General features: G+C 52.1%; 1 protein-coding gene across 3 annotated transcripts in view; it reads right to left on the reverse strand.

The window, feature by feature from the left end:
• TBX5 (T-box transcription factor 5) overlaps window positions 1–19,605 on the reverse strand; it is a 38,369-nt gene extending 18,764 nt beyond the window's left edge. The window contains exons 1-6 of one of the 3 annotated variants that reach the window (XM_079322348.1): window positions 19,300–19,605; window positions 11,759–11,934; window positions 10,082–10,176; window positions 7,481–7,600; window positions 6,506–6,653; window positions 4,432–4,584 (exon numbers count right to left, since the gene is read on the reverse strand). In XM_079322348.1, the coding sequence (XP_079178474.1) occupies window positions 4,432–4,584; window positions 6,506–6,653; window positions 7,481–7,600; window positions 10,082–10,176; window positions 11,759–11,905 (663 nt within the window). In that variant the 5' untranslated portion in view covers window positions 11,906–11,934; window positions 19,300–19,605. Of the gene's footprint in view, window positions 1–4,431; window positions 4,585–6,505; window positions 6,654–7,480; window positions 7,601–10,081; window positions 10,177–11,758; window positions 11,935–14,322; window positions 14,620–16,778; window positions 16,887–19,299 lie in introns of those variants that run through there. The other 2 variants (XM_079322349.1, XM_079322347.1) reach the window with 2 other exon arrangements.
• Window positions 19,606–26,023: the final 6,418 nt, after the last annotated feature.

Raw genomic sequence — 26,023 nt, forward strand, 5'->3', positions numbered from 1 at the left:
TGAGGTAGGTCTAGGAAAGATGCTTTACTTCTTTTTCCTTTTCCACAGGGATTTGTGCCTAAGGGCTCATGACTATCATTATGGCCAAAATCAAAACTTCCACTTTGCATTATTTTTTTATCAAGAACTTGCCATGATAAGATCTTTCTCAATTGCTTCTCACTTTAGAAGTCAGAACAAAGTTAAAGCTTTGTTAGGGGTGATGTGCTCCAGGCTCTATTTTATTTTCTTATTCTGCTATCATTTTTAAGCACTTAAGCCAAGGGAAAACACTACACCCTGATATTTTGGGGCTCTTCTGAAACTAAGAAAGGTTGGGCATTCTGGAAAAGGAAGGGCCAGGAAGAAGGGGGAGAGGGGAGGTGCTGGCAGAGGGAGAAGATGCTGAGCCCAAAGGCAGTGGTGGAAATGGGAGGGACTGGGGTGGGACAGGGGCTCATTGAGGAGGCTGCTGGCTGAACTGGGAAGAGAGACTTAGCACAGAGTTTGGGGGAAGGAGAGGAGTCTGCAGCAGGAAGGATGCTGGATCCAGAGGCTGTCTTGGCCAAGCTGGAGGAGAGGGGCTGCCTTGAGGAGCAAAAGGGTCCAGGGCTGTCAGGGAGCAGGGACAAGAGTGGGGACAGAAGGACACAAGGCTGGTTCAGCCACAGCTGTGATGGGCACAAGACCTCTGGAAGGAAGCACTGCCCACCAAGGCTGGAGCAGTACTAGGGGTGTGAGAGCAGAGAGGTGAGGAGCCCCAGAGAGAGTCAGGGACAGAGGAGCACTCACTGCATCCTCAGGTGCCCCAGGGCTGGTGACAAAGAGCAGCTCCTTGGTCTCACCTTGCTTAACCCCAGGGACTCTGTCTCCCTCTGGAGAGGAGTCTCTGGGTGAGGAGAGGGGCTGTCCCCTCTTGCCAGTGAGATGGAGAAACACAGGGACAATGACAGGTGGGACAGGGAGAGCTTGGAGGGCTGCACACAGCCAGGCCACCACACTGGTGGCTCTGCTGAAATGGTGGAGGTGGCCACCTGCAACCCAAGGGAAGGCAAATGCAGCTCTCAGAAGAAGCCACCCCACAGCCAAGGACCTGCAGCCTCAGACACAGTGACAAGAATCCTGTGCTCAGAGGGGACAGGCAGCTCTCCAGAACCCCAGAATGGTGCACCAGCTGGTTCACCAGCAAGATTTTATCTCTGAGTCTTTTTAGGGGGAGGATGAACCTCTGAGTTCAGAAATCCCACCAGATATCTGGGAGTGGATCCAGACTTCAGCCATGCCCTGCTCCTCTGCTTCACACAGCATTTCTGGGTGCCTGTAGCATCCCACCTGGGGCTAAAGTTTCCTTGAAAGAATTTTGGCTACCAAGAATGTTAAATAACTTAGGGCGGGGGGGAAAAAAATCAGCATATAACCGGATATCCTGAGGGGGGGAACCAATATAAAGCCCAAGTCCAGCTAAGGGGGAAAGTAGGTTGTAAAAATTAATGAGAATAATTGTTGTGAATTCTTGTTTTTGAAAGAACCCTCGTGAGGGCAGAACCTTAATTATTTCTGTCTATTAGGTTCATTTCCTGGTCCTAAGCAGAGAGCTCATACCTAATAAATATGAGCCAGCAACACAATGATTTAAGCTACAGCAAAACTGTGCTTAACTGCAGGGGAAGTTAATATTTGGGAATCAACCCGACTGCAAGCACCCATTGTGTGAATGGCAAGGAAATGAAATGTGCATGTGACCTTTTTTAACACCTCGATATTTCTGGGGTGTTTTTAAGGCTAGCAGAGAGGGGGGAGGTGACCAATGGAGCTGCTGACAACCACCCTGAAAACTTCACCAAAACTCTCCTCATAGCTTAAGCCTCTTTTTGGGGAGTAGGGCTGAGGAGAGGGAGATCCCAGGGTGCTTAAATATCTTTTCAGGCTGCCTAAAATATCAGGGGAAATAAGCACAAGCCCTACACTGGGATTGCAGCTGTGCTCTTGAAATAAATTGACCTATCTGGAAGCAGGCAGGTATTTCTATAATCTGTGTAAGCATGGACCCAAATGCATTTTGGGGTGAGTCACATAATTAATTCTGTAATAGAATTCAGCTATAACAGAGCTCTTGAAACCTAAACCCCATGCAGGGATGAATTTGTGTGTGTGTAAAATCCATGAGTGTATAAAAGTCTGTGTAAAATACATCAGAGGCTGGGTGGGATGGATGGCAAAGATTGCACAAGGCATGAGCTGCAGGTGAGGGGTGAAGCTGAGAGAGAAAAATGGTAAAAAAATCAGCAGTGCACTGACAGCAAGAGCTGGGGATGCCCCACTCATTGAGGAGCTGCCATCCTTGATGGCAGGACAAATGCAGCCTGCTTTGCAAGAGGAAAATCTGCTTTTCCAAGCAACCCCTCAGCTCAGGTTTCCAACTCAGTTTCACCCATATCAGCTGGAGGGTGTTTCCTCTCAGCATTTGCATCAACCCCAATATCATCCCCATCTGCACTGGGGTGAGCTACAAATTTCATTCCCTTCCCTGCAGGGAGATGCTGTTTGGGGAAAATCATGGTTTATTTTTATGGCTCTATTTTTCCCAACTGGGATTTAATCTTGGGGCTACAGGCACTCTTCCTTCATTCCCCCTGACTGCAATGTGTGTGTCAGGGGGCAGGGGGATGTCAGAGCCTGTAAAACGTGTCAGGGCTGTGTGAAATGTGTCCTGGTGGGTGCAGAGGCTGCTGGGCTGGGAGCGTGTGTGTCTGTGGGGATTCCTGCCTGTGTCAGATACACAGATGTCATTTCTTATCACACAGATGTTGCTGATTTACTATCAAATATTCCTGCTCCTCCTAGCATGGCAGTTTTCCCAAACTACTGTACTTACATGTTCCTGCTTTGCTTTCGTTTTATTTGCATGATCATTTCTTTTCCTATAAAACAACCCCGTTTTTCTTCAAAGCAGAGCAGTTCCATTCAAGTCTGTTTTCTCCTCGGGAAATGCCTTTAAAGTAGGCAGTGTGTCCTGTTTTATTAACTCCCACTTCTATTAATATTATATTCTTTCTCCAAATCCATCAAGCAGAAGTTAAACTTGATTTTATAGCATCCACTGTGGAGTTATAATTTAAGGCATAATTTGGCAAGGACTCAATTTGGATTCGGTTTGCTTGTCCCAGCCGTGCCAGCAGCTCCTATTTTAAAGGGCAGGGAAGTATTTTCCTTTCTCCCTAGTTATGGTGGAACACTCATTCTCCTCCAGCCCAGCTCTGCTCTCTGCATCTCGCTGGTCAGCTGATGGATGGAGGAAATGCAATGATTTCACATAGGTTTAGGAACCTGGAAAGCATGCAGGATTTCTTTAGGGTGCTAAATGGCTTTTCTGTTTGAGAAAAAAGGAGCCATCCTACCTGCCTCTAAGTACAATAAGTGTTTTTTATGTGATTAAGAGAGGAATTTGTAGTTTTGCTGGAAGAAATTGAGTTTTCACAGGGCTGTGCCCTAGGGAGGGTCTGTGAGCAGTGGCAAGGGACAGTTGGTGGAGGACATCACTGATTCACCTGTGGAGAACCACCTTGCCCTCAGCCTTCATCCTTCCTCCTCCTCCCATGCGTGGGGAAGCCCAAACCCAAGCAGGGCAGGGACGGGAGCGGCACAGAGGGGCAGCGACAGCACGCCGAGAAAACCCTTCTTGCACCCAACCCTTTGCTGTTCCAGCAGAGACAAAGCCATGCTGTTATTTTCCCGTTATTGCCGTGCTTTGCTCGCCTGCTCTCGGGAGGCAGCCCCCCTTTCCTGCCCGGGCCCCCCGTGCCCAGCCCGCAGCCCCCCGTGCGCAGCCGGGTTATCAGCGCCCGGCCGCGGAGGGGAGCGCCCGGCTCCCTCCCCCAGATTAGGAGCCTTTGACCCACGGGGAGGGGGGAGATAAAGCAAACTTCCTCGGTTGGTCGTCTCCATGTGAGCAAAGCATCCTGGTGAGCTCATTCCCCCTCCCCGGCTCGCCCCGAGCCCCGCTTTGGGTGTTTTGTGTGGCCAGGAATAACAGAGGGGATGGGATGGGGATGTGAGGAGAGGAAAGGGGAAGGGACAAGAGGGAGACGGGAGGAAGAAAAAGGGCAAGGGAGAGGAAAGGAAGAGGACAGGGAGGGGGAAGGACAAGAAGAAAGGACAAGGGGACAAGGAGAGGAAAAAGAGGGGACAAGAAGGAAGAAAGGGAGAGAGAAAGAAGGAAGGAGGAGGACAGAGAGGGGAGAGGAGAAGAAGAAAGGACAAGGAGAATAGGAGAATAAAAGGAAGGGGACAAGGAGAGGAAAATTAAGGGGGGAAGGAAGAGGAGAAGGGGACGAGGAGACGAAAATTAAAGAAGGAAAGGAAGGAAGAAGTAGGAAGAGAAGAGGGGCTGAGGCCCTCAGGAAGAGCCGCGGGAAGAGGGAAGGAGCGGGACGGGGGCCGGCCCAGGCTCACCTTGTGGTTCTGGTAGGAGGTGACGGCGATGAAGGCGGTCTCCGGGAAGACGTGGGTGCAGAAGGCGGTGTTCTTGGAGCCGAAGCCGTTGTTCTCGTCCGCTTTCACGATGTGCAGCCGGGGCTGGTATTTGTGCATGGAGTTCAGGATGATCTGGGCACGGGGAGAAGGAGAGCACATGCCGTGGGAATGGAGGGGACACAGCGCCGTGCATCCCCCCCTTCCCAGGGCAGGAGGAGGACAGAGACCAGCAGGAGCCCGCAGACCCTTCCCCAAAACCTTCACCTTTGCCAGGGCTCCCCTCGAAGGGCAGATTGAGGTGCTGGGCTGGGGGGACGGATTTCTCCAGACACCCCCACGCAGGAGCCCGGCAGGGCCGGGAGGTGCTGTGGAAGGTGATTTTTCACCTGCTGCCCCCTCCCCAGCCCCGCTCTGCCCACACAAACCCTGAGGGGCCAAAGCTGCTCCCCCAACACGTGTTGGGGGCAAAAGGGGGGCTCCAGCCTCCCAATCCCATCCCAGGGGGGTGAAGAGTGAAGAAAGGGCGAGGGAAGCGAGCTGGGGGCATTTGGGGGTTTAGGGACATCCCACCCGCAGAGGACGGTGCCGGAGCCGGGAGGGCTGAGCGCTGTGCTCCAGATAAAAAGCGGGCCCTGCTCGGTACCGGGTTAATCTCGGGGGAAGCTGGGGGGCGGCGGAGGCGGCGGGGGGCCGCTCGGACCCGATAATGACTGCCGGACCCTGGCGACAGCGAGACGCAGCGCGTCCCGCCGCCGCCTCCCCCGTCCCGGGGGTTTAAGCAAATTGCTTTGACATCCAGGAAAGTCGTAGACATCAACGGTGAACGATCTAATGGTTTTTAATTTCATTACAGCGACTCTAATTGAGAGGCTCCTGGCGCAGCTCCTCCTCTGAAGTCCCTTATTGTCCCCTCAGCGTCTTCGGTTTGTTTAGAGGGACTTTTTCCCCAGAGCCGCCTGTTCCCAGCGGGGATGCCTGGCCCCTTCCCCCCGGGCCGGATCCCCCCCCTTATCCCCAAAAGCACCCCGGGGGTGGGATGGGTTCCCCCGGCTGCGCTGCTCCCCTCCCTCTTCCCTTCAGGAAAGTTCTTGATCCCTGGGAACCAGCCCTTTGCCACTAGCTCAAGGTAGAATTAAAATAAAATTCGAATTATAAAAAGGAAAAGGAAATCAACCCCCGCAAATGGAGGTGCAAAGGAGAGCTTGTGAAAGGATGCTCAGCACTGGGGTGGGCTGGGGACTCTGCTGGCTCCTCTCCGCTAAACCCCTCTCACTTCTTGGCTACACGTGGACGAGGATTTAATAGCACAAAATTTATCACTAAAAAGCGAAGAAAAAAAAAAAAAACAGCTTGGAAAAAACGAAACTGAAGTGTTGAAACGAGACCGGAGAAAAATCTGCTCTTGGAAAGGGCTGGCGGGATCTGGATTCACATATTCCTTCAATTATATATATTTTATATATATACATGTATATATATTATTCATACGTGCACATATATATTTGCTCGAGGGGACTCGCATCTTTGGAGACCTTCGAAGGAGGGCTGTTCCTGGCTGCAGAATTCACACAAATTTTCACGGCCCCACAAGCCTCGCAAAGACGTTTTTAATGCCCAAGAACTCCTAGCGGGACTTCAATTTTACTAATTTTCTTTAATTATTGTTACTTTTTTTTACCCCCTAATCGAGAGATCTACATCGCTTTAGGTCTTATTTCCTCCTCTAGTTATGCCTGATTAATTTTACCTGTTGGGCAAATTCCCGGAGGCAGCGGGCGGATTTTAACGATGCCGGACTCCCCACGCGATTAAAATCAGGTACCAAATACTCAAGTAAACCAGGAGAGTTTCACCCACTCGGGAACTCCAGGCACGGGGGTCTGGAATCAATTCCCACGAAATAACCCTGGTTTAAGGTTTATGCTTCTATTTTTGGGGGGTTCTCAGTGAGGCTCATTCAACTCTCTCAGGGGTGAAAATACCACCCCAGGATTTGAGGGGTGGTGGGGACACCCCGCGTGGCACGATGCCATTGTCCCACCCTGGTACTTACGTGTCCGAAGGGATCGAGGTGGTTGTTGGTGAGTTTGAGCTTCTGGAAGGAAACCAGCTGCCTCATCCAGTGGGCGCCGGTGGCGGGGGAATCGGGGTGCACGTAGAGCCTGCCGGGCATGGCCGGCTCTGCCTTGCCCGTCACCGACCTGCATGGGGACACGGGGCTGAGCTGCGGGGACACTGGGGATGGCCCGTGGGCTCCTGCTGCTCGTCCTTCCCTTCCTGGGGTCCCTGCTCCCCGTCCTTCCTTTCCTGGGGCTCCTGCTGCCCATCCTTCCCTTCTTGGGGTCTTTGCTCCCCGTCCATCCTTTCTTGGGGTTTCTGCTGCCCGTCCTTCCCCTCCTGGAGCTCTTGTTCCCCATCCTTCCTTTCTTGGGGTTTCTGCTGCCCGTCCTTCCCCTCCTGGGGCTCTTGTTCTCCATCCTTTCTTTCTTGGGGTTTCTGGTCCCCGTCCTTCCCCTCCTGAGCTCCTGCTCCCCGTCCCTCCCTTCCCGGGCTCCCTCCCACTCAGGTACCCCGTGCCTGGGGAGAAAAGACATTTCCAGCACCGCTGGCTCAGGGAATTACTGAGTTCCTTGGCACCTTTCCCGTCGGAGATGGCTCTCGCCGCTTGCCCGTTTAACCCCATCCTTCCCCTTTTCCCAGCTCACAACCCTCGAGCCAGGAGCAAAGAATCAATCCTTAAAGATCTTCCTGCCCGGAGATATTCCTTTCCTTAATATAATTAAACCATCAGCTCCACAACAGCAAATAATCTTATGGCCAAACAGGATTCGTTAATTGCGGCAGAATTTCTGCACTTTTTTTTTTTTTTTTAAATACATTTCTCTCCCAGTGGCTGTGGGAGCATCCCACTACGCTCAGGTGAGCCCAGCACTTGGCATGGAAAAAGAAAGACGAGCCGCTGATTGAAGGATTTCTCCCACCCGGGCAGCCCAGAGGTCTCGTCCCTCTCTCCCCCAGGCGTGCCTACCATTTATTATCCGCGAATTTGTATCTGTGGTCATCGGCCGGTACGATATCCATCAACAGGATGTACTTCGTTTTTGGATTGAGTCCAGTGACCTTCACTTTGTAACTGGGGAACATTCGCCTGTTGAAGAGATAAATAAATAAATAAATAAAGTGTAAAAGCAGAGAAAGTTACAAAGGTGTGTGTGTGAGCGAGGAGGAGACATTGGGGGGACATTTAACAAAACGGCAGCGTCACATTCCCAGCTGGATCCTCCCGAAAGGCTCCCTTGGGATGTGGAACAAGTTTGGGTGGTGCTGGGTCCCATCCGAGGCGCACTGGATTATTTATCAAAATTTCGAGGCTGGCGGGCTTGTTTATTCACCTCCTCGTCTATTCATATTTTTGCTAATTATTTATTTCACCGAGGTTTTGAATCTCCGTTTTTTGAGGCAATCTGAGCGTGAGAATTTTTTTGGAAGTAAGTTACTTCCCTCCCTCCATTAACCGCTGGAACAGGAGAGGAAATTTGCCAAAAAAAGTTTTAAAATAAAAGTTATATATACTGCTATAAAAATTATATATAAATATCTCTCTATAAATGTATATGTTTCTAGAAATACATTCTCATATATTGTATATATAGAAATAGAAACATTTTAAAATACATTTTTATTAACACCTTGAGGTTCTAGGGACAGATATGGAGGAAAAAAGCCCTGCACGCACTCAGGTGTAAAAGAAAGTCCGTGAACAGCCGAGACAGCAGCAAACACACCTGACAAATCCTTGGAAACCCTCGGATACACACAAGGCAGGGGCTTTTCGAAATATTTTCCATTACTGCAAGGCAGGCACTTAAACCACTGCTGTTATTTTAGTTCGAGCTTTCCAAATATTTAAAAATAAAGCAGATGAAAATGGAGCCCTGGACTTAAAACACGCATAAACAACAAAAAAAAATTAAAAAAAAAAAAAAAAAAAAAAAAAAAAAAAAAAGAGCCCCACACCTCTAAAAATACCGCGCTCTTCTCCGAGGCTCGGGACCTTATCGCTGCCGTGGGGCACCTGGGCTGGGTTTTAATTCAGTTTTAAAAAGTTGAAGGGGGGCAAAAAGCGCCCACTGAAGGAAGCGAGCGTTGAACTTTAATGTTTTAAGGGGAGTAGAAACCAAATTGAACGTGGAGATTCATCTGTAATTCCGTGGAAAACACCTGAGCAGCGGGACCAGGGATTTCAACAGCAAACACGGGCAATGCTCTAAGTGAGGAAACCCAGCCCGCATCTCCCCCCAGCCCCTGCCCTGTAAACGTCGATTTTATTGCTCTGCAGATGAGATCTCTGTTCACAGAGATTTTTGTTTGAAATTTCTGCAAGGTGGTTTTTGTCTCCCTTCGAGAGTTGGAATTTTTTTTTGTCCCTATGAACCGGGTTTTTTTCGGGCGATCCCAACACCGACTTCATCCCCCCCCCCCCCTTCATCCCACATCCCCTTGGCCACAAACCCCTTTCAAATCCATTTTTGCAGCAGCGAGGTTCAAGGGGAAGGCAAGATCTATTCGCTAAAACTTTATCCAACCAGCTCGATATTTATTTTTCCCCTCCCTCTTCAGGCAAATTTTAGAAGACCACAACAAATACCAGATGACAGAGCAAAATGAAAGTTTGACTCTGCCTTGTTGATTGTGTCCCTACAATCCAAAATTATTCCTACACGTGGAGACTTTTCCCAGTTTTCCTCCAAGGATTCTAATTGAAAATCACCACGAAAAATCCTCCCTCGGGCTGCCCCCAATTTGTTGATAGGACTGGAGAGACTCTTTTACTGCTTCTCGCTGGCCACTCTTCAATGGAACAACCCTCCAGCACATTAAAATCCAGGAAAATGTAAAATCCCCTCAAAAATACCCGCGTCCACATAGAAATATCTGCGGATCAGGTTTACACAGCCCTTCATGGAATCGATTAGAACCCAAATAAAGTTGGATTTGCAAGGCTGTGTATTTTTCCGCACACCCACGCAGATAAACACCCACACAGAAATATACCCACATGATATTTATTTGCGGATGCATCTATCTCTGCATCTAAACAGCTTTGTTATCTCTCTATAAACAGTAGCTTAAGACCGCATAGGCTTTTAAAGGGGGTGAAGTGGCTGGGCTGGGAATATTCGCCTTAGAGTGAGCAAAAATAAATAAAAAACTCTGTAAAACGATATAAAACTTTGCGGGGAAAAAAAGAAAAGCATATGAGTCAAATTACTCCAATAATAATAATAATAATAATAATAATAATAATGGCCCACCGAGCTGCTCTAAACAAAGTTTGTTTTTTGGCCAAGTGGTTGCAACTCGCGTTCGCCTGGAAAGTTTCCAAAGGCCTGAAGTCGGAATTAATGATCCAACTGTTCTGGTTAAGAAAGAAGCCAGAAGAAACAATTTCTGCCGCGTCTCTCCAGGCAGGGAGGGCTCTCCACGGCCGGGCAGTGGCACACACACACGGACACCAGAGATGTGACCGTACCCGTGCCAGGGAGGTGCCCAGTGCCCCCCATCCAGGCCGTGTGTCCCCCTCGTCCCCGCAGCCACGGAGGAGACCGCGGGTCCCCCCTGCTCTTACCTCCCGGCCTTTGTTATGATCATCTCCGTGCCCACTTCGTGGAACTTCAGCCACAGCTCGCGTTCGTGCAAAAACACCTTGATGCCCTCCATGCCCTGCGGAGCGGGGAGGCACAGTGTCAGCCCCGAGAGGAGCGGGGACAGCTCCGGGGGGAACGGGGACAGACCCGGGAGGAACCGGGACAGCCTGGTTTGGAGCGAGGACAGCCCCGAGAGGAACGGGGACAGCCCCGGGGGGAACCGGGACAGCCCCGGGAGGAACCGGGACAGACCCGGGAGGAACCGGGGACAGCCCCGAGTGGAGCGGGGACAGCCCCGGGAGGAGCGGGGACAGCCCCGGGAGGAGCGGGGACAGCCCCGAGTGGAGCGGGGACAGCCCCGGGGGGAACCGGGACAGCCCCGCCGGAGCTCGGGGCTCCTCACGGCCCCGCCGGGAAGTTCGCAGGGGACAGGCCGGATTCCCAGGAAAGCCCTGCCCCAAAGCCGGCCAGACAGGGCTTCCAGGGCGGCTTAAGGCAGGCTTAGGGCAGGCCTGGAGCGGGTCCCGCGGGCCGCGGGCTCGTAGGGCCGGGAGGCGATGCAGGGAACTCCCGGAGCCGGCTCCAACCGCATCCTCCCAGAGAAATCCCCCAGTGCTCCGGCCCGGCTGCTCCCAGAGCCAAGCGGAGGAGATTTACACCCTCCCACGAGTGTTTACACCCCCCGGCTGCGCTCTGCAGTCTAGAGAGGTGTGGGGTGTCCCCCTGCTCCCCGATTTTCTCTTTCCCACCCAAGAACTGCGAGCCCTACGCTTGGGGCAGATGCCACCGTGGGGACAGCACATCCCTCCACCCGAGCTGGGGGGCACAGGGGACACCCCCAGCCCAGCCAAGCACTTCTCCCCCTCACTAAAATCTCAGCCGTCGAACTTCGGGGGTCGCTTTCCGAACCACTTGCCGGTGCCAGTCCCAGTGCCCACTCCGTGAGCAGGGGACAGCGGGGGGACCCCACAGCCGGGATGGCGGTGGGAAATCTTTGCCCGCATTTCTCCCCCTCCACTCGCAGGGCTACCAGCAGGGAAGAGCCGAGGGTGGCTCGGAACGCGGAGCCCACGCGTGTCCCGGCACACGCAGCGCCAGCGGGACGAGGGCTGAGGGGGGTGAGGGACACCCCAAACCCCCCGTGTCGCTCTGGAGGTGCCCAGAGTGACAGCCGAGTGCCCGCTGGGGTGTGGGGTGCCCGCCTGGGTGTCCAAGGGGTGCATAGAGATGTGGATATATATATATTTATATATATATATATATATATATATATATAATATATACATTTATATCTGTACAAAAAGGTCTCCACTCTGCTGGTGCTCGCCCGTGCATTTGCCCACTCAGGCGCGGACACCCGTGGTTGTGGGGGGTGTGGGGGTGCTTCTGCAGGGCGGGTTCCCCTCGCTGATATTTCGGGTCCTGCTCCTCCACACCCCCAAAATCCTCACGGGCACATCCCCGCCGCTTTAGCGCTGGAGCACGACCTTGAATAACACTAGAGCAGGACGAGGCCCACGGGCAGGTGAGGCTTTGCCATCGCCTGGGGCCTAAAATAACCCAACCACGCAGCTGGGGCGGGGGCAAAACGGGGAGAAAAGGGGGAAATAACGCAATGAAACGGTGATGGGATGAAGGACAGGAGAGTGGGTGCTTACCTGCTGGGTGAAGGCTGCTTGGGGTGAGGTGGGCGACTTGCTGCTGGCCCCCAGCTGCGTGTCCTGCTTGGCTTCAGCCTGCAGCTCCTTGGCCTCCGAATCGGCCGGCGTGCTGGGCAGCCCGAAGCCTTCCTCGCCATCCGCCATGTTACGAGCTTCCTTCGCCGAATCCCCCACTGCAGGCACACATCGGGAGAGAGCAGAGATAAGAGACGCACAAGTCAATGCTGACGTTTAATAAAATCGAGATATTCATCGAGCGGGGTGGCTCCGAGCGAGCGCGGCGCTGCCCCGACCATCCCGCCACTCACTTCCAGCTGCCCAGGGAGGGAGCAAGGCCCTTTAACTTTGGGAGAGGGAGAAATAAAGACTTTTATTTATTATCGCAGCCCGCAAGGGATGATAGGATTTGGGGGGGGGCTCGGGGGGGTGGAGAGGGAGGGGAAGGGGGAGGCGGTATTATTGAATGCATCTTTTGGAAAAGGTAAACAGCGCATTTTAGGGCTGCCTGGCGGGAGCGAGGCACCGGGGGGCTCTGGAACAAGCAGCTCATCGCACAAATGACTCTGGAGGTGGGGGGATTCGAGCTGAGGGCTCCAGAGCCTCCCCCGAGGCTTGGCCACCTCCAATTCCTCCGGGGTCCCTTCGGCCCAGGGGGTTTAAAGTCCCAACTTTCCTCCCAGGGAAGTGGAAGCTTTCACGCCGCTGCAGTTTCCAGCAGGAAAACACCATTGGCACACGAGGCCACTTCTAGCACCCAATTCCCAAGGAAAATTCAACTTCATGCACCTCTTATTAAAAAATGACAAATTTTAAAAGCCTGTTCTTCTCTTAGCCCGGGCGGTTACAAGAAAAGTAGAGGATGGACGAGAAAATTAAAATATGAAAGTGTAAATAAATCAACCGGACAAACGCTGTTCGAGGTAACGAGGACTCGGGCTGGTGAACGGGGGGTGGAATTGGGACTGGAGTGAACTAAGCCATAACATTTAGGATAAAACTGTACCAGCAGACAAAACGAGCTTAAAAATTACATGGTTTATATCTGGTGCGAGTAACCGCAGTGAGTTTTAAAAGCTGTATTTTGACTTAGCTTTAAAGGCTCTATCAGGAATGGTGAAAGTTTCATAGCAACACAAAATACAACCCCAAAATGATAAAAGCAATTGAATTATCTGTTAGGTTTTTATTGTTCTTAAGGAGTTCAGAGTTTTAGCTGCTTTAAAAAAAAATATTTCTTGCATGTTTCAGAGAAGGAGATTCAGTTTTGAAAGGCCAACCATATGGAGGCAATATTGGGTTTAAATACATGAGAATGTTTTTAAATGAGTTCTTCGCCCTGCAACGATATTTGAAAGCTATTAAAAATCAAGCCGAGTGAGCGAAAAAAAAAAGACAATTCTCCTTTAAAAGCGAAGGAAAATTGGGAGTGGAAAGAAGGGGGGAGAAAATGATCTTCCCTGCTAGCGGTGTGTAACGCACACACGGACGGATATATAACTGCAAAGGACAAAAAGCGAGGGACTGCAGGTCCGCACCTCTGGAGCTGCGGCCCGCGCAGCCCCTGCCGATCCCTCCCTCCTTCCCTCCCTTCCCCAAGGCTCCTCTCCCAGCCGCAGGGGCGAGGGCGAAGCGAAAGCGCGGAAAGTGCGCGGGGCTGCGGGAGCCGCTGCGCCGGGCCCGGGCCCAGCCCGTGGGGGCAGAGCCGCAGCTCCAGGGACCATTTAAGGCTTTTCTCTTCCCCTCCTCCTCCTCCTCCTTTTTTTTTTTTTTTTTTTTTTTTTTTTTTTTTTTTTTTTTTTTTTTCTTCCCTGGGCTGTTGTGATGTCTTGTTTGTTTGGGTTTTTGTTGGTTTGGGTTTTTTTTTTTCCTTGGGAAGTGGCGCTTATGCGTTTTTTAATCGGTTTCCCTCCCGCTTGGAGCTATGATTCCCCCAGAGCTGGCACGGTTAGGGGGTAGAGCGAGGGAAAATAATAATAAAAAACCCTAAAGCATGTTTATTAAAACAAAGAGACACCCAGCCATGGCAGCACAGCCCAGCCCTGCGAAACCTCCTCCATGCTCTCCGCGCCCAGACACAATTAAGCAGATACAAAAATAATAATAATTTTAAAAACAGAGGGTGTGACGACAAAAAATAACCCCATAACTAAGAGCATTTGGCGATCCGTGGCTTCTAATTTCCTTTTTTTTTCCCCTTAAAAGAGCTTCTGAGAAGAAATGGAGCTTGACAGAACCAGGCCGCGGTGGCTGGATGAAAAATGCATCTCGCATTGCTAAAGTAGCGCCGAGTGGGTTTGCGGGAGGAAAAAACACAAGGAGGGGGAGAGGGAAATTAAATGAAAAATAAAATAAAATCACCACCCTCTGCTTTTTGTTCCGGCTTCGCCCCGACCCCCGCAGCCCCACGGAGCGCGGAGGGGGCGCTGGGCAGAGCAGCCCCCGCTCCTCGCCCTGCTCGCCGCGGCCTCGCAGCTCCCGGTGCCCCCGGGCAGCGCCTCCCGCACCCGCGCACACAGAGGACAGACCCCGACGGACAGACATGGCAATGGAAGAGCCGTTACCTTGCTCGTTGAATTCCATGCAATCAATGCATCTCCACATATATAAAGTGTGGGTCTATTTCCCCCGTTTGCAATGGAAATTACAATGGGATCAGGCTTCTCGTGTGCATATTTCCTTTTATTTATTTATATTTGCGGATCAGCATGTGAAAACCCAGCCTGGAAGAAAAAAATCTATCCAATGCAAGCCTGCTTCTCTCTCTCTCTCTCTCTCTCTGTCCTGCTCTCTCCAAACACTTCCAGGTTGTCAGACGCGCTAGAAAGGATCCTGAGACCAAGATAAAGCCCCCACCCCCACTCTTTTCTCAGCCTGATCTGATGCAGTTCTCCCTAGCCCACTCTCACTGCTGCCCACCTAAAAAGAATTTCAAAATTAAAAATAGTAATTAAAAAAAAAAAAAAAAAAAAAAAAAAAAAAAAGAGAGTGAGAGAGCGAGAGGGCGAAAGAGCGGAAAAAAAGAAGAGCACCCTCTTGGAAAAAAAAAAAAAAATTAGAAAAAAAAAAAGTTTCTGCCGGCTGGTAACCCCCGCTCCTCCGGGCAGGTTCGCGGCGCTGCCGCCGTGCGCGGAGCCGGGCGCGGAGCGCGGAGCAGCCGAGCGGGGCGCGGAGGTGACGTGGGCTCGTCCAGCTCCGTTCACCAAGTGCCGGGACCCACTGCCCAACCAGCTGGGATCCTGCTCCGGAGAGACTCCCTCTCCCACAGCCCTCCCTCCCGCCCCCTCCCCCCCAAACCTCCTTTTCCAGCCTATTTTTCTGGCCGGCAAACAAGAACAAGGCACAAAGACAATCATCAAACTCCCCAGCAACCCTCCCCCTCTGCTTTACCTCCTTCCCCGCTCCCTCCCTCCTTCCCTCCCTCCCTCCTCCATCCATCTCTCCCAACCAAAGAGAAAATTCAGCGTCTGGGAATATCCTGCCCCCCCTAAAATAAATCGCTGGCTCCGCTAACCTCGCACCACCCCCAGGTCCCCCCTCCCGCCCTCAAAGGCAGCCCAGAGGTGTGGATTTAAACCCAGTTCGAATTTTGCTGGTGCTCATAGAGGCCTTTTATTGGGGGATGGGGGGTGTTCCCCTAAAATAGATTTTCCTAATGAGTACACCCCCCCCAAAAAACCGCGGCGGAGTGGGACCGAAAGCCCCGGGGGGTGTGCGCGGGGCTGTGGCCCTTGTCCCCGCTTGTGGCCGCATCCAGGCTCCTTCCCCTGCCCTTTCCCATCTTCTCCCTCACCCCTCGCCGCGCTGCCACGGCCGAGGGCCGCAGCCCCCCGGAGCTCAAATAATCAAGCCGTCAGCGAGGAGCGGGGCTGGGGGTTTATCTGCATCTTCCTTCTCTCTTTTTTCTTTTTTTCTTTTTTTTTTTCCTTTTTTTTTTTTTTTCTTTTTAATGTATTATTGGGAGGGTAAAGTTGAATAGGTCAGCGCAGGGTAAACAGCCTCCCTGTCGCATTCTGCAGGCTGAAGAGAACCAGATTGGCGAGGCGGATTTTTGATAAGACTCGGAATAAATGGCATGGTTCAGATCTGCTCTGCCCACCCTCCTCCTCCTCCTCCTCCTGCTGCCCCCACCCTCTGCTCGCCGTTCTGTCCTGTCCCCCCCCCCCCCATCCAAAAAAAAAAATTCTCACTATTTTCTGCCTCTCAGATCTTTTTTTTTTTTTTTTTTGGCGTTTCGAGGAAGTTTTCAGCAAATCCACCCTCGCTCCCAGCTCTCGCAGGGCGCGATAACACCGGAGCCCTCTGAAAGTTTGAGGTGAGGAAGGGGAAAGCCTGGGGGCGAGCGGCTCTTGGGGAGGGGGTGCTTCTGCGGGTGTAGTTTGGCATCTCCCAAATCCTTCCCATGTGCACGCCAGTCCCAACAGCTACTTGAGAAGACACAGCCAACAGTAAACGCTTGCAAATAAGAATAATAAAATAACTGCACTTGTAGCCGCAGAAAATAAGCCAGAGAATGCTACTTAAACAAACAGAGCGAAGCTTGTCCCATATTTCATTATTTTTCGAGGCGAAAGGAGCCGTGGAGCCCTTCCAGACACAAATAAACGAGGCAGCGGAGCGGGCGCTCGTTCCCCCGCGGGGAAGGCGGCGGCCGCAGGAGCGGCCCCAGCCCCGGCCTGGGGCGGGAGGGCTCCGTGAGCCCTTCCCTGGCCTGGGCTCTGCTCCCAAAGGTGCAAAGCCGGGGGGAAAGCGGGGAAAAGCGAGCGGAGCAGGCGGGCACGGCGGAGCGGGGAAACGCGCGGGGAGCGCGGCCGGCCCCGCGCCGCACGTGTGCTGCCAGCATCCCCGAAAGGAGAGCGGCTTTTCCCTTCGAAAAGAAGCAAAAGCGACGAGGAGAAAGCATTCTGGCAGCTGCGAGCGAGAGGCAGCACGAAAGGGACGGAAAGAAAGGGAGAAGTGAAAATCCCTGAAGTTCGGAAGAGCGAACCCGAGCACGGCCGCTGCCTAGAAAAGCACTCACCTCTCCAGTGCCAAACTAGCTCTCAAACACCTTGAAGACAAGTTGAAAACGATGCAAATAAATCGAATTTATTTCCGTCTGCAGGTTGAGGGTGGGGGGGGGGGGGGAGGGGTGGAAAGGGAGGGAACGGGAAAAAAATATAAAAAAAAATAAAGCAACTGGGGGAAAAAAAGACGGTAAATTCAGGCTCCCCCAGGACTGGAAGGGCAAGGCGAGGAGCCTTCCAGCTCGAAGCCGGTTTGTGGTCTCAGACAAATTAAATATTACTGTTTATTACCGGCCATACTCCGATAAAATAAAGAGAGTTCAAGGCGATAGCTGCTATCTCACGAGCTTTGCTCCTATAGGACACGGAGACGTCACCAACCACGCAACTGGCCTATTCTGTCATGGTTGACTGCAGCAGTAATGGAAGGTTAATTTGTATTATTCTCCTCTTTTTAAAGCTCTATCAGGGAGATTCCTGCTGCTTTTTTTTTTTTTTTTTTTTTTTTTTTTTCCCCTCCAAAATAAATCCATTCGGTGAAATGCAAAATGCACCGTGGCTGGGTGTGTGCGACCTCTATATGATGTATGTGTATACATATAAATCTAGATATTCACAAGGCAGACTTCTACATGCGAGTGTGAGGGGGTTTATATCACATGGAAACTTCAGGAAAAAGCCACACATCCTCGGAGCAGAAAAGGGGGAAAGCAGAAGCAAAACTCCCGCTACGCCACGAGTTAAATAATCCAACGGGATTGGCATTATTCAGATGAATTTGTTTTTCTAAACAAATAATTCTGTTAGGGTGAGCAAGAAACTTGTCCAATGAACGCTCAGGCGCCTCTGGAAGCAAGCACGATGGGCTATATATAGTAAATGATAACCTGGTTATTTGCGCGGATTCAAGTGTGCTTCGGGAACCAATTATTTGCTCTGGTTAAGTAAATAAAAAATTTTAAAAATCGGGGGGGGGAAAGGATAGAAAATAAATTGTAGTAAGCCCGGGCGATTATTTGCCAAATGAGATTGACAAGGAAAAAAAAAAAAATCAAAATCTTCCACATCCCTCCAAGTGTAGCCAGTAGCTGCAGAGATGTTGCTGGAGCTGCCCCATGTCCCAGCTCTGCCTTAAATGTGGAAGAATTTTGGGATGCACACGCGGTCGCAGCAGAAGATTTCATTCAATTAAAAAAAAAAAAAATCCCAAAATTTAAAAAAATAAAATTACCAACAATGGAGAGAGAAAAAAGATGTTAAAGTGTATTTTTCCTCCAACAGAAAAAGAGAGGAGGAGGAATAGGGAGCGAGGCAATAAAGAGCAACACCTAAGGAAGAGTGAGGAGATGAAGGCTGCCAAGGTGAGTGATCCCAGCGGGCACCCCAGCCCTGCTCGGGGCTGAGGCAGAACCCCCGCACCCCAAGGATGACCAGAACCCCCACATCTCGGCCAGCCCCGCGCCCACCGCCCTGAGCTCTGCCCGCTCCAGGGGAACCAGGCCCGGGGGAAAAGCACCAGCGAGGATGGAGGAAAAAAATAAAAAGGAAAGGGGGTTAAGGAGGAATAGCCCCCTTTAACCCTGATGCGCCCAATTTGCTGGATCTTGTCAGCTCAGGGTCCTCCCAAATATCCGGGATGGAGGGAAAAACAACCCGAGAAAAGGGGAAAATCCCACCGAGGATGATTGTCCAGCTGGTCCCAAGTGCTGGCGCTGCCAGAGCAGGATAGGACCTCACCCAGAATGAGAACTAAATATTCTCCCCCTCTCGCAGCACCATCTCCTGGTGTCCCTGAGGTGTCCCCTGAGGTGTCCCCGCAGCCCCTGAGGGGTGGGAATCGCTCCCCCCTGCCCACCCGGGCACCGCTGGCTCTCGGCCTCCGATCCTGGAGCAGCCCGGATCCTGCTGCTGCCGGGAATGCGGGACCCAGCCGGGAGCGGGGAGGGTTGGGGGGTCACAGAACCGGCACACGCAGAATGCAGACAGAGATACACGTAAATACTGAGATTTAAGTACAGATGTGCACATATGAGCGCGGACACCCCGTTTGCAAACACGCCCCCACACACGATGCTTCTTCCCTCAAGAAGAAATTTTTATATCCATGTATTCCATATATTATTTATTTGATATCTTTAGACTAAACGTGCAGTGTAACCGCACGAGTGCTGAGATCCAAGAGATCCACGTGAATAAACGTGACTGTTTGCACACGGAAATATCCACAGGCACAGCACAGAAATCCGTGTGCGTGGATGTGCAGGTGATGAGATCGTCACAAACACTTGCCCAACAGCATTTCCTCCAGCTCAAGCCACCCCTGCCCGGTCCGCTATTGGTTTTATGTGGATATTTACGTTTAAAGAAGGATTTTGGGGTGCACACAAGCCTTAATCACAGCTCAGCAGGAGTGGACGCAAATCTGCGCACGGGCGGGCGAGTGGATCTGTCCCTATATATATATAATTTTATATTACACATAAATATAACCCCTCACACGCATTCTCCAGCAGCCAAGCACCGTGCAGCACTTACCACCCCGAGCTGTGTGCAGCCCTGCCCGGCTCGATCCCGCTGATCCAGCTGCTCGCCGGCGGCTCCGGGAGCGCAGGACGCGGCCCGAGCAGCCCCGGCCGGGGGGCTCCGCATGGCCGGAGCCCCGCACGGCCCCTCCCGCTGCCCTAGCAGGGTGTCCCTGGCCCTGGAGGCTTCTCCTAGCGGGATTTCCCCGGGACAGCCTAAGGGAGGGGTGGCCGGGGTGCTGGCTCGCAGTGGGGTCGAGGTGTCAGCAGTAAGAAATAGTGCCGAGCGTGAACTCACTGCCCCCCATCCCCCCCGCCCGCCCTCCACACCCCTTTAAAATCACTTTTTGAGTCGGCTTAACCAAATCGAAGAGGCTTTTGCATTTCTCTCGCGGCTCCTCGGCAGCCACCGTGCCCAAGGACGGGGCAGCGCGGCCGCCCGGCTTGTAAAATACAGATACATCAGCACTTGTGGCTTCCCAACGCTCTTTTTTCTTTTTTTTTTTTATCCTTCCCATATTTTCAGAGAAAATCAGCTCCTTCCTAGTAGGGATTATTATTTTTCCTTTCTATTTTTAGATAATTTACTTCCCCTCTCGGACCAGTTTTCTCTTTGCTTTTATTTCCCTTTTGTTGGCCGCTTTTTGCTTTGGCGAAATACGCACCTGGGAGCAAACAAGTATTTAAAATAATTCTCCTTTCTGGAAGCATTTTTGTCCATTCACTTACTGAGTTTTATTTTTATATGTGTTGGGGTTTTTTTCTGCCAATTGTTTCCTACTTTTTTCCCCTCAGTCATGGGGGCAGGGATCTTCATTGATCTGAGAGTTGGTATCAACAAAATATTTGTATAAAAGTCCCGCCAATGCAGTTCCGTCGTGTCATTATTTCCATTACAAAATCCTGCAATTAGTGCTGGGGAATTGCTTTAGACGAGCCTTCGGGGGTAGATACCTGGGTCGAGCTTTTTTTCTTTTTTTTTCTTTTCCCTTTTTTTTTTTAATTACAGGTGAATAGCGTTTTTCTTTTAAAGTTTGTGGTTTCGGGTGTTTTGGATTTGGTTTTGGTTGGTTTGTTGGGGTTCTTTTCCCGCCCTTCTGGCTACCTTAAGAAAAAAAAAAAGTTTGCAATTAAGACCTTTTCCCCCTCCCTTCAGCCCATTAATTTCCCAGGCGAGCAGCAGGCTTTAAAATAGTGACGAAAATGAAAAAGCAGGAGCCGGGCAGAGGCAGGGCTTGGCGCGGCGCGGGCACGGCGCTGCCCTCCCGCACCTCCCACGCGTGGGGGCGAAGATCCCTTTTCCTCCTGGCTGCCGAGCACGGCGTGAGGATCCCCAAATTCATCTCGGAGCACCCCTGGAGCTAAAGGCTTCCACTCTCTTGTCCTTATTCACCCCAAAAGGGAGGGAGAAGAGTCCAGGGAAACAGGACTCCAAGCCCTCCCCAATTTTTCCCCAGTGCTGCCCAGGAACAGAGGGAATTGAGCTGCATCTCTCTTTCCGCCCCTTATCAGCGGGTGATTTTTGGGCAGAGGGTGCCCGTGGGATCCCCGCTCCATTCCCGATGGATCCCGATGCCCCCAGAGGAGACGAGCGCGTCCCCAAAGCCGGCACAGCCGGACTAATCTGCTCTTCCCAACCAGGGCGTCAATCAGGGCCTTATCTCGGCCCCGAGGAGAAAATAAAAGCTGATAAGGCCTTCGCTCTCTTCTCTCCCTGGGAAGAAACTAAATGGGGACAAGAGGGGGAAAATCCTCCTCGGCCCGCGCCTGTCCCGGGGAGCGATCTTGCCATGACCTTGGAGGGCGGGCGGGGGTGGCAGAAGGAGCCCGATACACAAGGGTTTGAAGCAGGCGCTGGTAAAAGGCCTCAAAGCATCACCTGAGGATGCTCTTCCCTCCTGAGCCCTCCCGCCTGAGCCGCGGCTCTCCCGGGGAGAGGAGCCCTGGGCGGGGGGCGCACCCTGCCATCCCCACAGAGCCCTCACCCCGCCTGATTTTCTTTCTCCTTCTCTCTTCACTCATTTTTCTTTGCTTCTCTCCTCCTCTCCAAGCTCTGTCGTCTCTTTTCTTCCCCGTTCCCCGTTTCTCCCCACTTTTCTCGCCCTCGGTCGCTTTTCTTCCCTTGCCCTAAATAACGCCGAGCGACAGCGCAGGCCGGCCACTCTGTACTATCCAGATTATCCTTTGTATTCCCGACTATCCACGAATTTCGGGAGCGGGGGACGCTCCCAGGGAGGCCAGGGGATGGCTGCGAGCCCCCAGCACGGGAACTGCCTTAATTCGGCTTTGGACGAGTGTCACGGGCATCCTAAAATCCATTTTTATCTGTGCGGGAAAAATACAGATTACATCAATAACCCTAAGAGTTCTTGGGATTTCTTTTGCGTGAGTCTCCGGGAAACGTTAAATACCACAAAAATTATCACAGGAGGAATAGAAAAGAAAAAAAAATGAGCATTTCCCCTCTTGTTCCAGGGCTGGGTGAGGTCCCAAACTATAACTCCAGGGCCCTGAGCTCCCCGAGTGAAGATAAATCGGTTTTGAAGGGGCAGAGCCCCGCTGGTTATCAGGGGTATTTGGGAGCATTGGGGTGCCCTATCCTGCTTCCCGAAGTGTCAGCGAGTTAATTGGGAGGGTAGCAGGTATCTTCCCTGGAGAGTTTTCCCACACAAGCAGGGCTGGGAATCGGGGCTGAATATTTGAGTGGTGTCGGTACTCAGTGTGGTAAACCTGATTTTTTTATAAGCCCACGTGTGCTTCCATCCATACAATCTTAAATATAGATTTATACCTGTTCCATGGATATCAACAGTTCCTGTTGGATACTTGCCTCTCTGTCCTGTGGTTTTGGGCACAAAGAAATCCTGCTCTCACCCCACTGGAGAAAATTTTAGGAGCTCGTTTCGTTCCTGCCTGGGGTTTTTGCGGGGCAGCCAGGCGTGTTTACCTGCCCCGTGTGTGTCTGCAAGGCTGCCACTACAGGGGCCGTGGGTTAATGCCTTTGCCAGCTCATTTTGGGTTGAAAATCGTTCGTTTCTAACGAAAAATTCTTTTGAGGGGAACGAAGCGCTGGAAGCTCTGCGCAAAAAAAGCTCCCTTGGAGCCCGGGTGGGACCTGAAGAGCCGAGCCCGGCTTCCCCCGCAGGGTGCGGGCACAGGAGCCACCAACCTCCCCACTCCGGGGGCCCGAGGAGCCGCCGTGCAGGACAATGTCTATTTTCTGTCATTAATAACTCGTTTCTTCCTTAAAAAAAAAAATAAAAAAAAAAAATCTCGTTTGGATCCAAGATTGTTTTTATGATTCAGTCGGACAAGACGGAACACATGTTAGTTTAAGCAGGTTCATGAAATAGCTGTAAATCAAATAAAGTTTACGAGTTTAGCAGGAAATACTGAAAAGATGAGGGGGAGGGAAAAAAAAATCCGCCGAGGCAGAGAGCAGCAGGCTGAAATAGTCGGTGGAGTTTTGTCCTGCTCTGTGTTTCTCTCTGTTCTCTTGTGCATCTTGCCGATTAAAGGCCTCGAGACCCCGTGTTGGCGCCAAGTGGCATGTTATTAATCAGTTATCCCGAGGTTCAGTCCACAGAAGAGAGAAATTTAATCACCAGAAACCAGACCCGACATAAAAGAGAAATCTAAAATCAATTCCCTCCCGTCGTCCCGTCTCCCCCTCCCCTTCCCCACCTCCGAAGCGAGTAGAACGAGCAGGAGCAATCAAGATCGCGCTCTCTTTCTCTCTTAATTGCGGCGGGAGAACCGCAAATTTCTCCGAGCTTTATCCCGAAAAGAATTTGGGGAAAAAAAAATTAATAATAATAAAAAAAAAACCCTACAGAAAAAAATGCCAAAGACCCGCAACAAGTTTGTCCTTGATCTCGCTATAAAAACGTGATGGGGGAGAAATATCCCAAGCGGAGTTTTTTATAATGGAACCAGGGGGTGAGGGATGGGGGGGTGCGGGTGGAAATCCCACTGATCGCTGGGGAAATGATCTCTGAAGGCTCCCAGGCCTGGCGGGGAGGGGTCCCCTCACCCCAGATGCCCCCCGGCCTCTGCCTCCTTCCCGCAGCCCAGGTTTCACTCCAGGACGGGAATTCTGGGGAATGGGGGGTGTCTATCCCAAAAGCTGCGTGTCCCCCTCAAAGGAGCTGGACCCACCGAAGTTCTCCCCCCGCACACCTTCCTGCCAGGGCGTTTTGGGCTGGGAATTCCCAGGTTTGGGTTAGGGTAGGAAGAGAAATCCCTGGCCTTCCTCCTGGCCCGGGACAGGGCAGCAGAGACGGTGCCATCCTCAGGGAAGGACCGGAGGTGACAGCAGGGCAGAAGGACCAAAAAACCCCATTCTCTCAACAAAAAATAAGCCTGCTCGGAGTCCAGGGGAACGGAGAGCGGTGGGGATGGGCCCTGCAGCTCCCACGCGTGTTCCCACTGGAGTCACCCCGTCCCCGTTCCCTCCCGGCTGCGGGATCGTGCGTGTCCCCCCGGGCTGCGCGAAGGGCGCACGGAGGAGCTGCGAGCCGGGCGGCCGCCCCGGGGCTATATTTGGAAAAGAATTTGGAAGCCCTTCCAGCAAATCTGTGCGAAAGGTACCGGGCCCCTTCCCCGAGCCCCCCCAAGGATCGCCCCACGCCCCGTGGCACCGCTGCTGGCAGCGTCCTGCTCCTCTCCATCCGCGTGTTTGTTCCTCGAAAGAGAAACGGCTCCACAAAAACCCCAGCTCAAAGTTTTGCCTGCCCAAACCTCAAGAGAGGCGACTTCACCCCACGACGCCGGCCAAGGCTCTCACTTTGTGCCAACCAGATTTGCCTGTTCTGCCCAAAAAAAAAAAAAAAAAAAAAAAAAAAAAAAAAAAAAAAAAGAGAAAGAATTGCTGGAGGGAGTCCTGTGGGCCTGAGTTTGGGGGGCATGAAGGGCGAGGGGGGAACAGCTGCCTCTCTGCCCTCTTTCCATCCTAGCAAAACTGCTTGGCGTTTTTTTTTTTCTAACGAAAACCATATTTTCTCTGCATTTTTCTCTTCCCCAACAGCCTCTGAAAAACCTAGAAAGCAGCGCTGCGAGTTGAGTTGCCTGATGGGTTTCTTTTCCCCCTCCACACTCTATCTGCTCGTTTTCCTACAGCCCAAACAGCCTGGAAACCACAGAAAAAATAATCAAAGTGCAGCATGTTTTCCCACAGTAGGAATTCATGTTAGCACTCTCTCCACGTCTTGATCCTCTGTTTGCGTGTGGGGATCCGGGCGGAGATGCCTTCAGATGCACAGGCACAGATGCAGGAAGAGATTTTAGGGTGTCCAGAAAACCCCCAGCCCCACGCACGAGGGGAGGATGGATCCGCGTGGATCTGAGCGTTTCCATGTGAATATGGGAATGTCGGTGCACAGGGGGGAGTGGAGCCACCTCCTTCCTCCGTGCCCTGGCTGTCCCTTCCCAACTCCTCGGCTTCCCTCCCACCTGGCCGAGCCACCCCCCGCTGCATCACACCGGGAAAAAAGGGTGAAAACGAGAGAAAAGGGAAGATTTGGGTTCCCCACGCAGGCAGACTGCGGCTAGGAGAGCTGGTGGGCTCCGGGGGGAAGGGAGGTGAGGGGAGAGGGCTCGCTCTCCAGCAGAAAAGGGTTTTCCAAACCCCCCTGGCTGTCAAGCCCGTCCCAAACTCCTCCTCTGTCTGCGGAGCGGCTCCGCTCCCCCCTCCCGGCTGCCGCAGCTGGGCGGCGTAGGTAGCTCCAGATAAGTGAAAGTGGTATTTTTATAGGCTGATAAAAGGGACTTATCTCGGCTTTCCCGAATCTGACAAAGATTCCCTAATTGGTCATTTGCCCACAGCAGCCTTCCCCAGCCCAGGGCCAGGCTGACGCTATTTTCAGCCTCCAACGGGGGTGTCGCGGCCCCGGGACCCCCTCGGCTGCTGTTCCCCGGGCTCTTCCCTTCCCAAACCCACGGCGATGGCTCCTCCTCGCTCCCACTGCCGGGGAAGTCCCGCATCCCAAAGAATGGCAGAGCAGCATCGCTCCCCAGGGACTGCCCGCCGAGGGTGGCTTGTCCCGCTGACCACCCTCGGTGCGCTGGCTGAGCACACCCACAATCTGATTATTCTGCCTTTTAGCGATACCAAATACATTTTATCAGCTGGGAAAAAAACTCTCCTATCACATGCAGAGACACATTCAAGCAGACAAAAGCTCTATACAGAGAGAAAACGGGTGGTGATGCTCAGTTCTGCACCAAACCTTCCTCCTCCAGCCTCCAGCTGCCAAGATTAGATGGAAATGGAATCCCTGGGATTAAATGCAAACGGCAAAGCAGAGACCTCATTTCCACCACATCTTCCCAGGCAGCCCAGGACCCCTGAAACAGGCTACAACCACCTCACCACCAGACTCTGCTCCATACAGCAGACGAGATTTCTTTTTCTTACAATACATTTTAATCACTTAAAAAACCCCAACAAAACACCCCAAAAACAAACAGAAAACCCAAACAAACAAACAAAATTAGGAGGATAAAATGCATTTCTGAACACCCAGAGTTTGCAGCCAGCTGACACCACAAATCTCGAAGAGAGCTGGGAAGTCACCCACTAAACTTATTTCTCATTTTCCTTTTTTTTTTTTTTTTTTTTTCTCCTCTGTGGAAGGGGGCAGGGACTCTGGGATTAACGGCCCATCTGACCTACCAGTGGTGTTGGGACATGAATCAAGCACAATCAAAGGCCCCAGTGTCAGCATTAGCTTGACCCC

Source organism: Erithacus rubecula (assembly GCF_903797595.1).
Source record: "Erithacus rubecula genome assembly, chromosome: 19".
In the NCBI taxonomy this organism is placed as follows: domain Eukaryota; kingdom Metazoa; phylum Chordata; class Aves; order Passeriformes; family Muscicapidae; genus Erithacus; species Erithacus rubecula.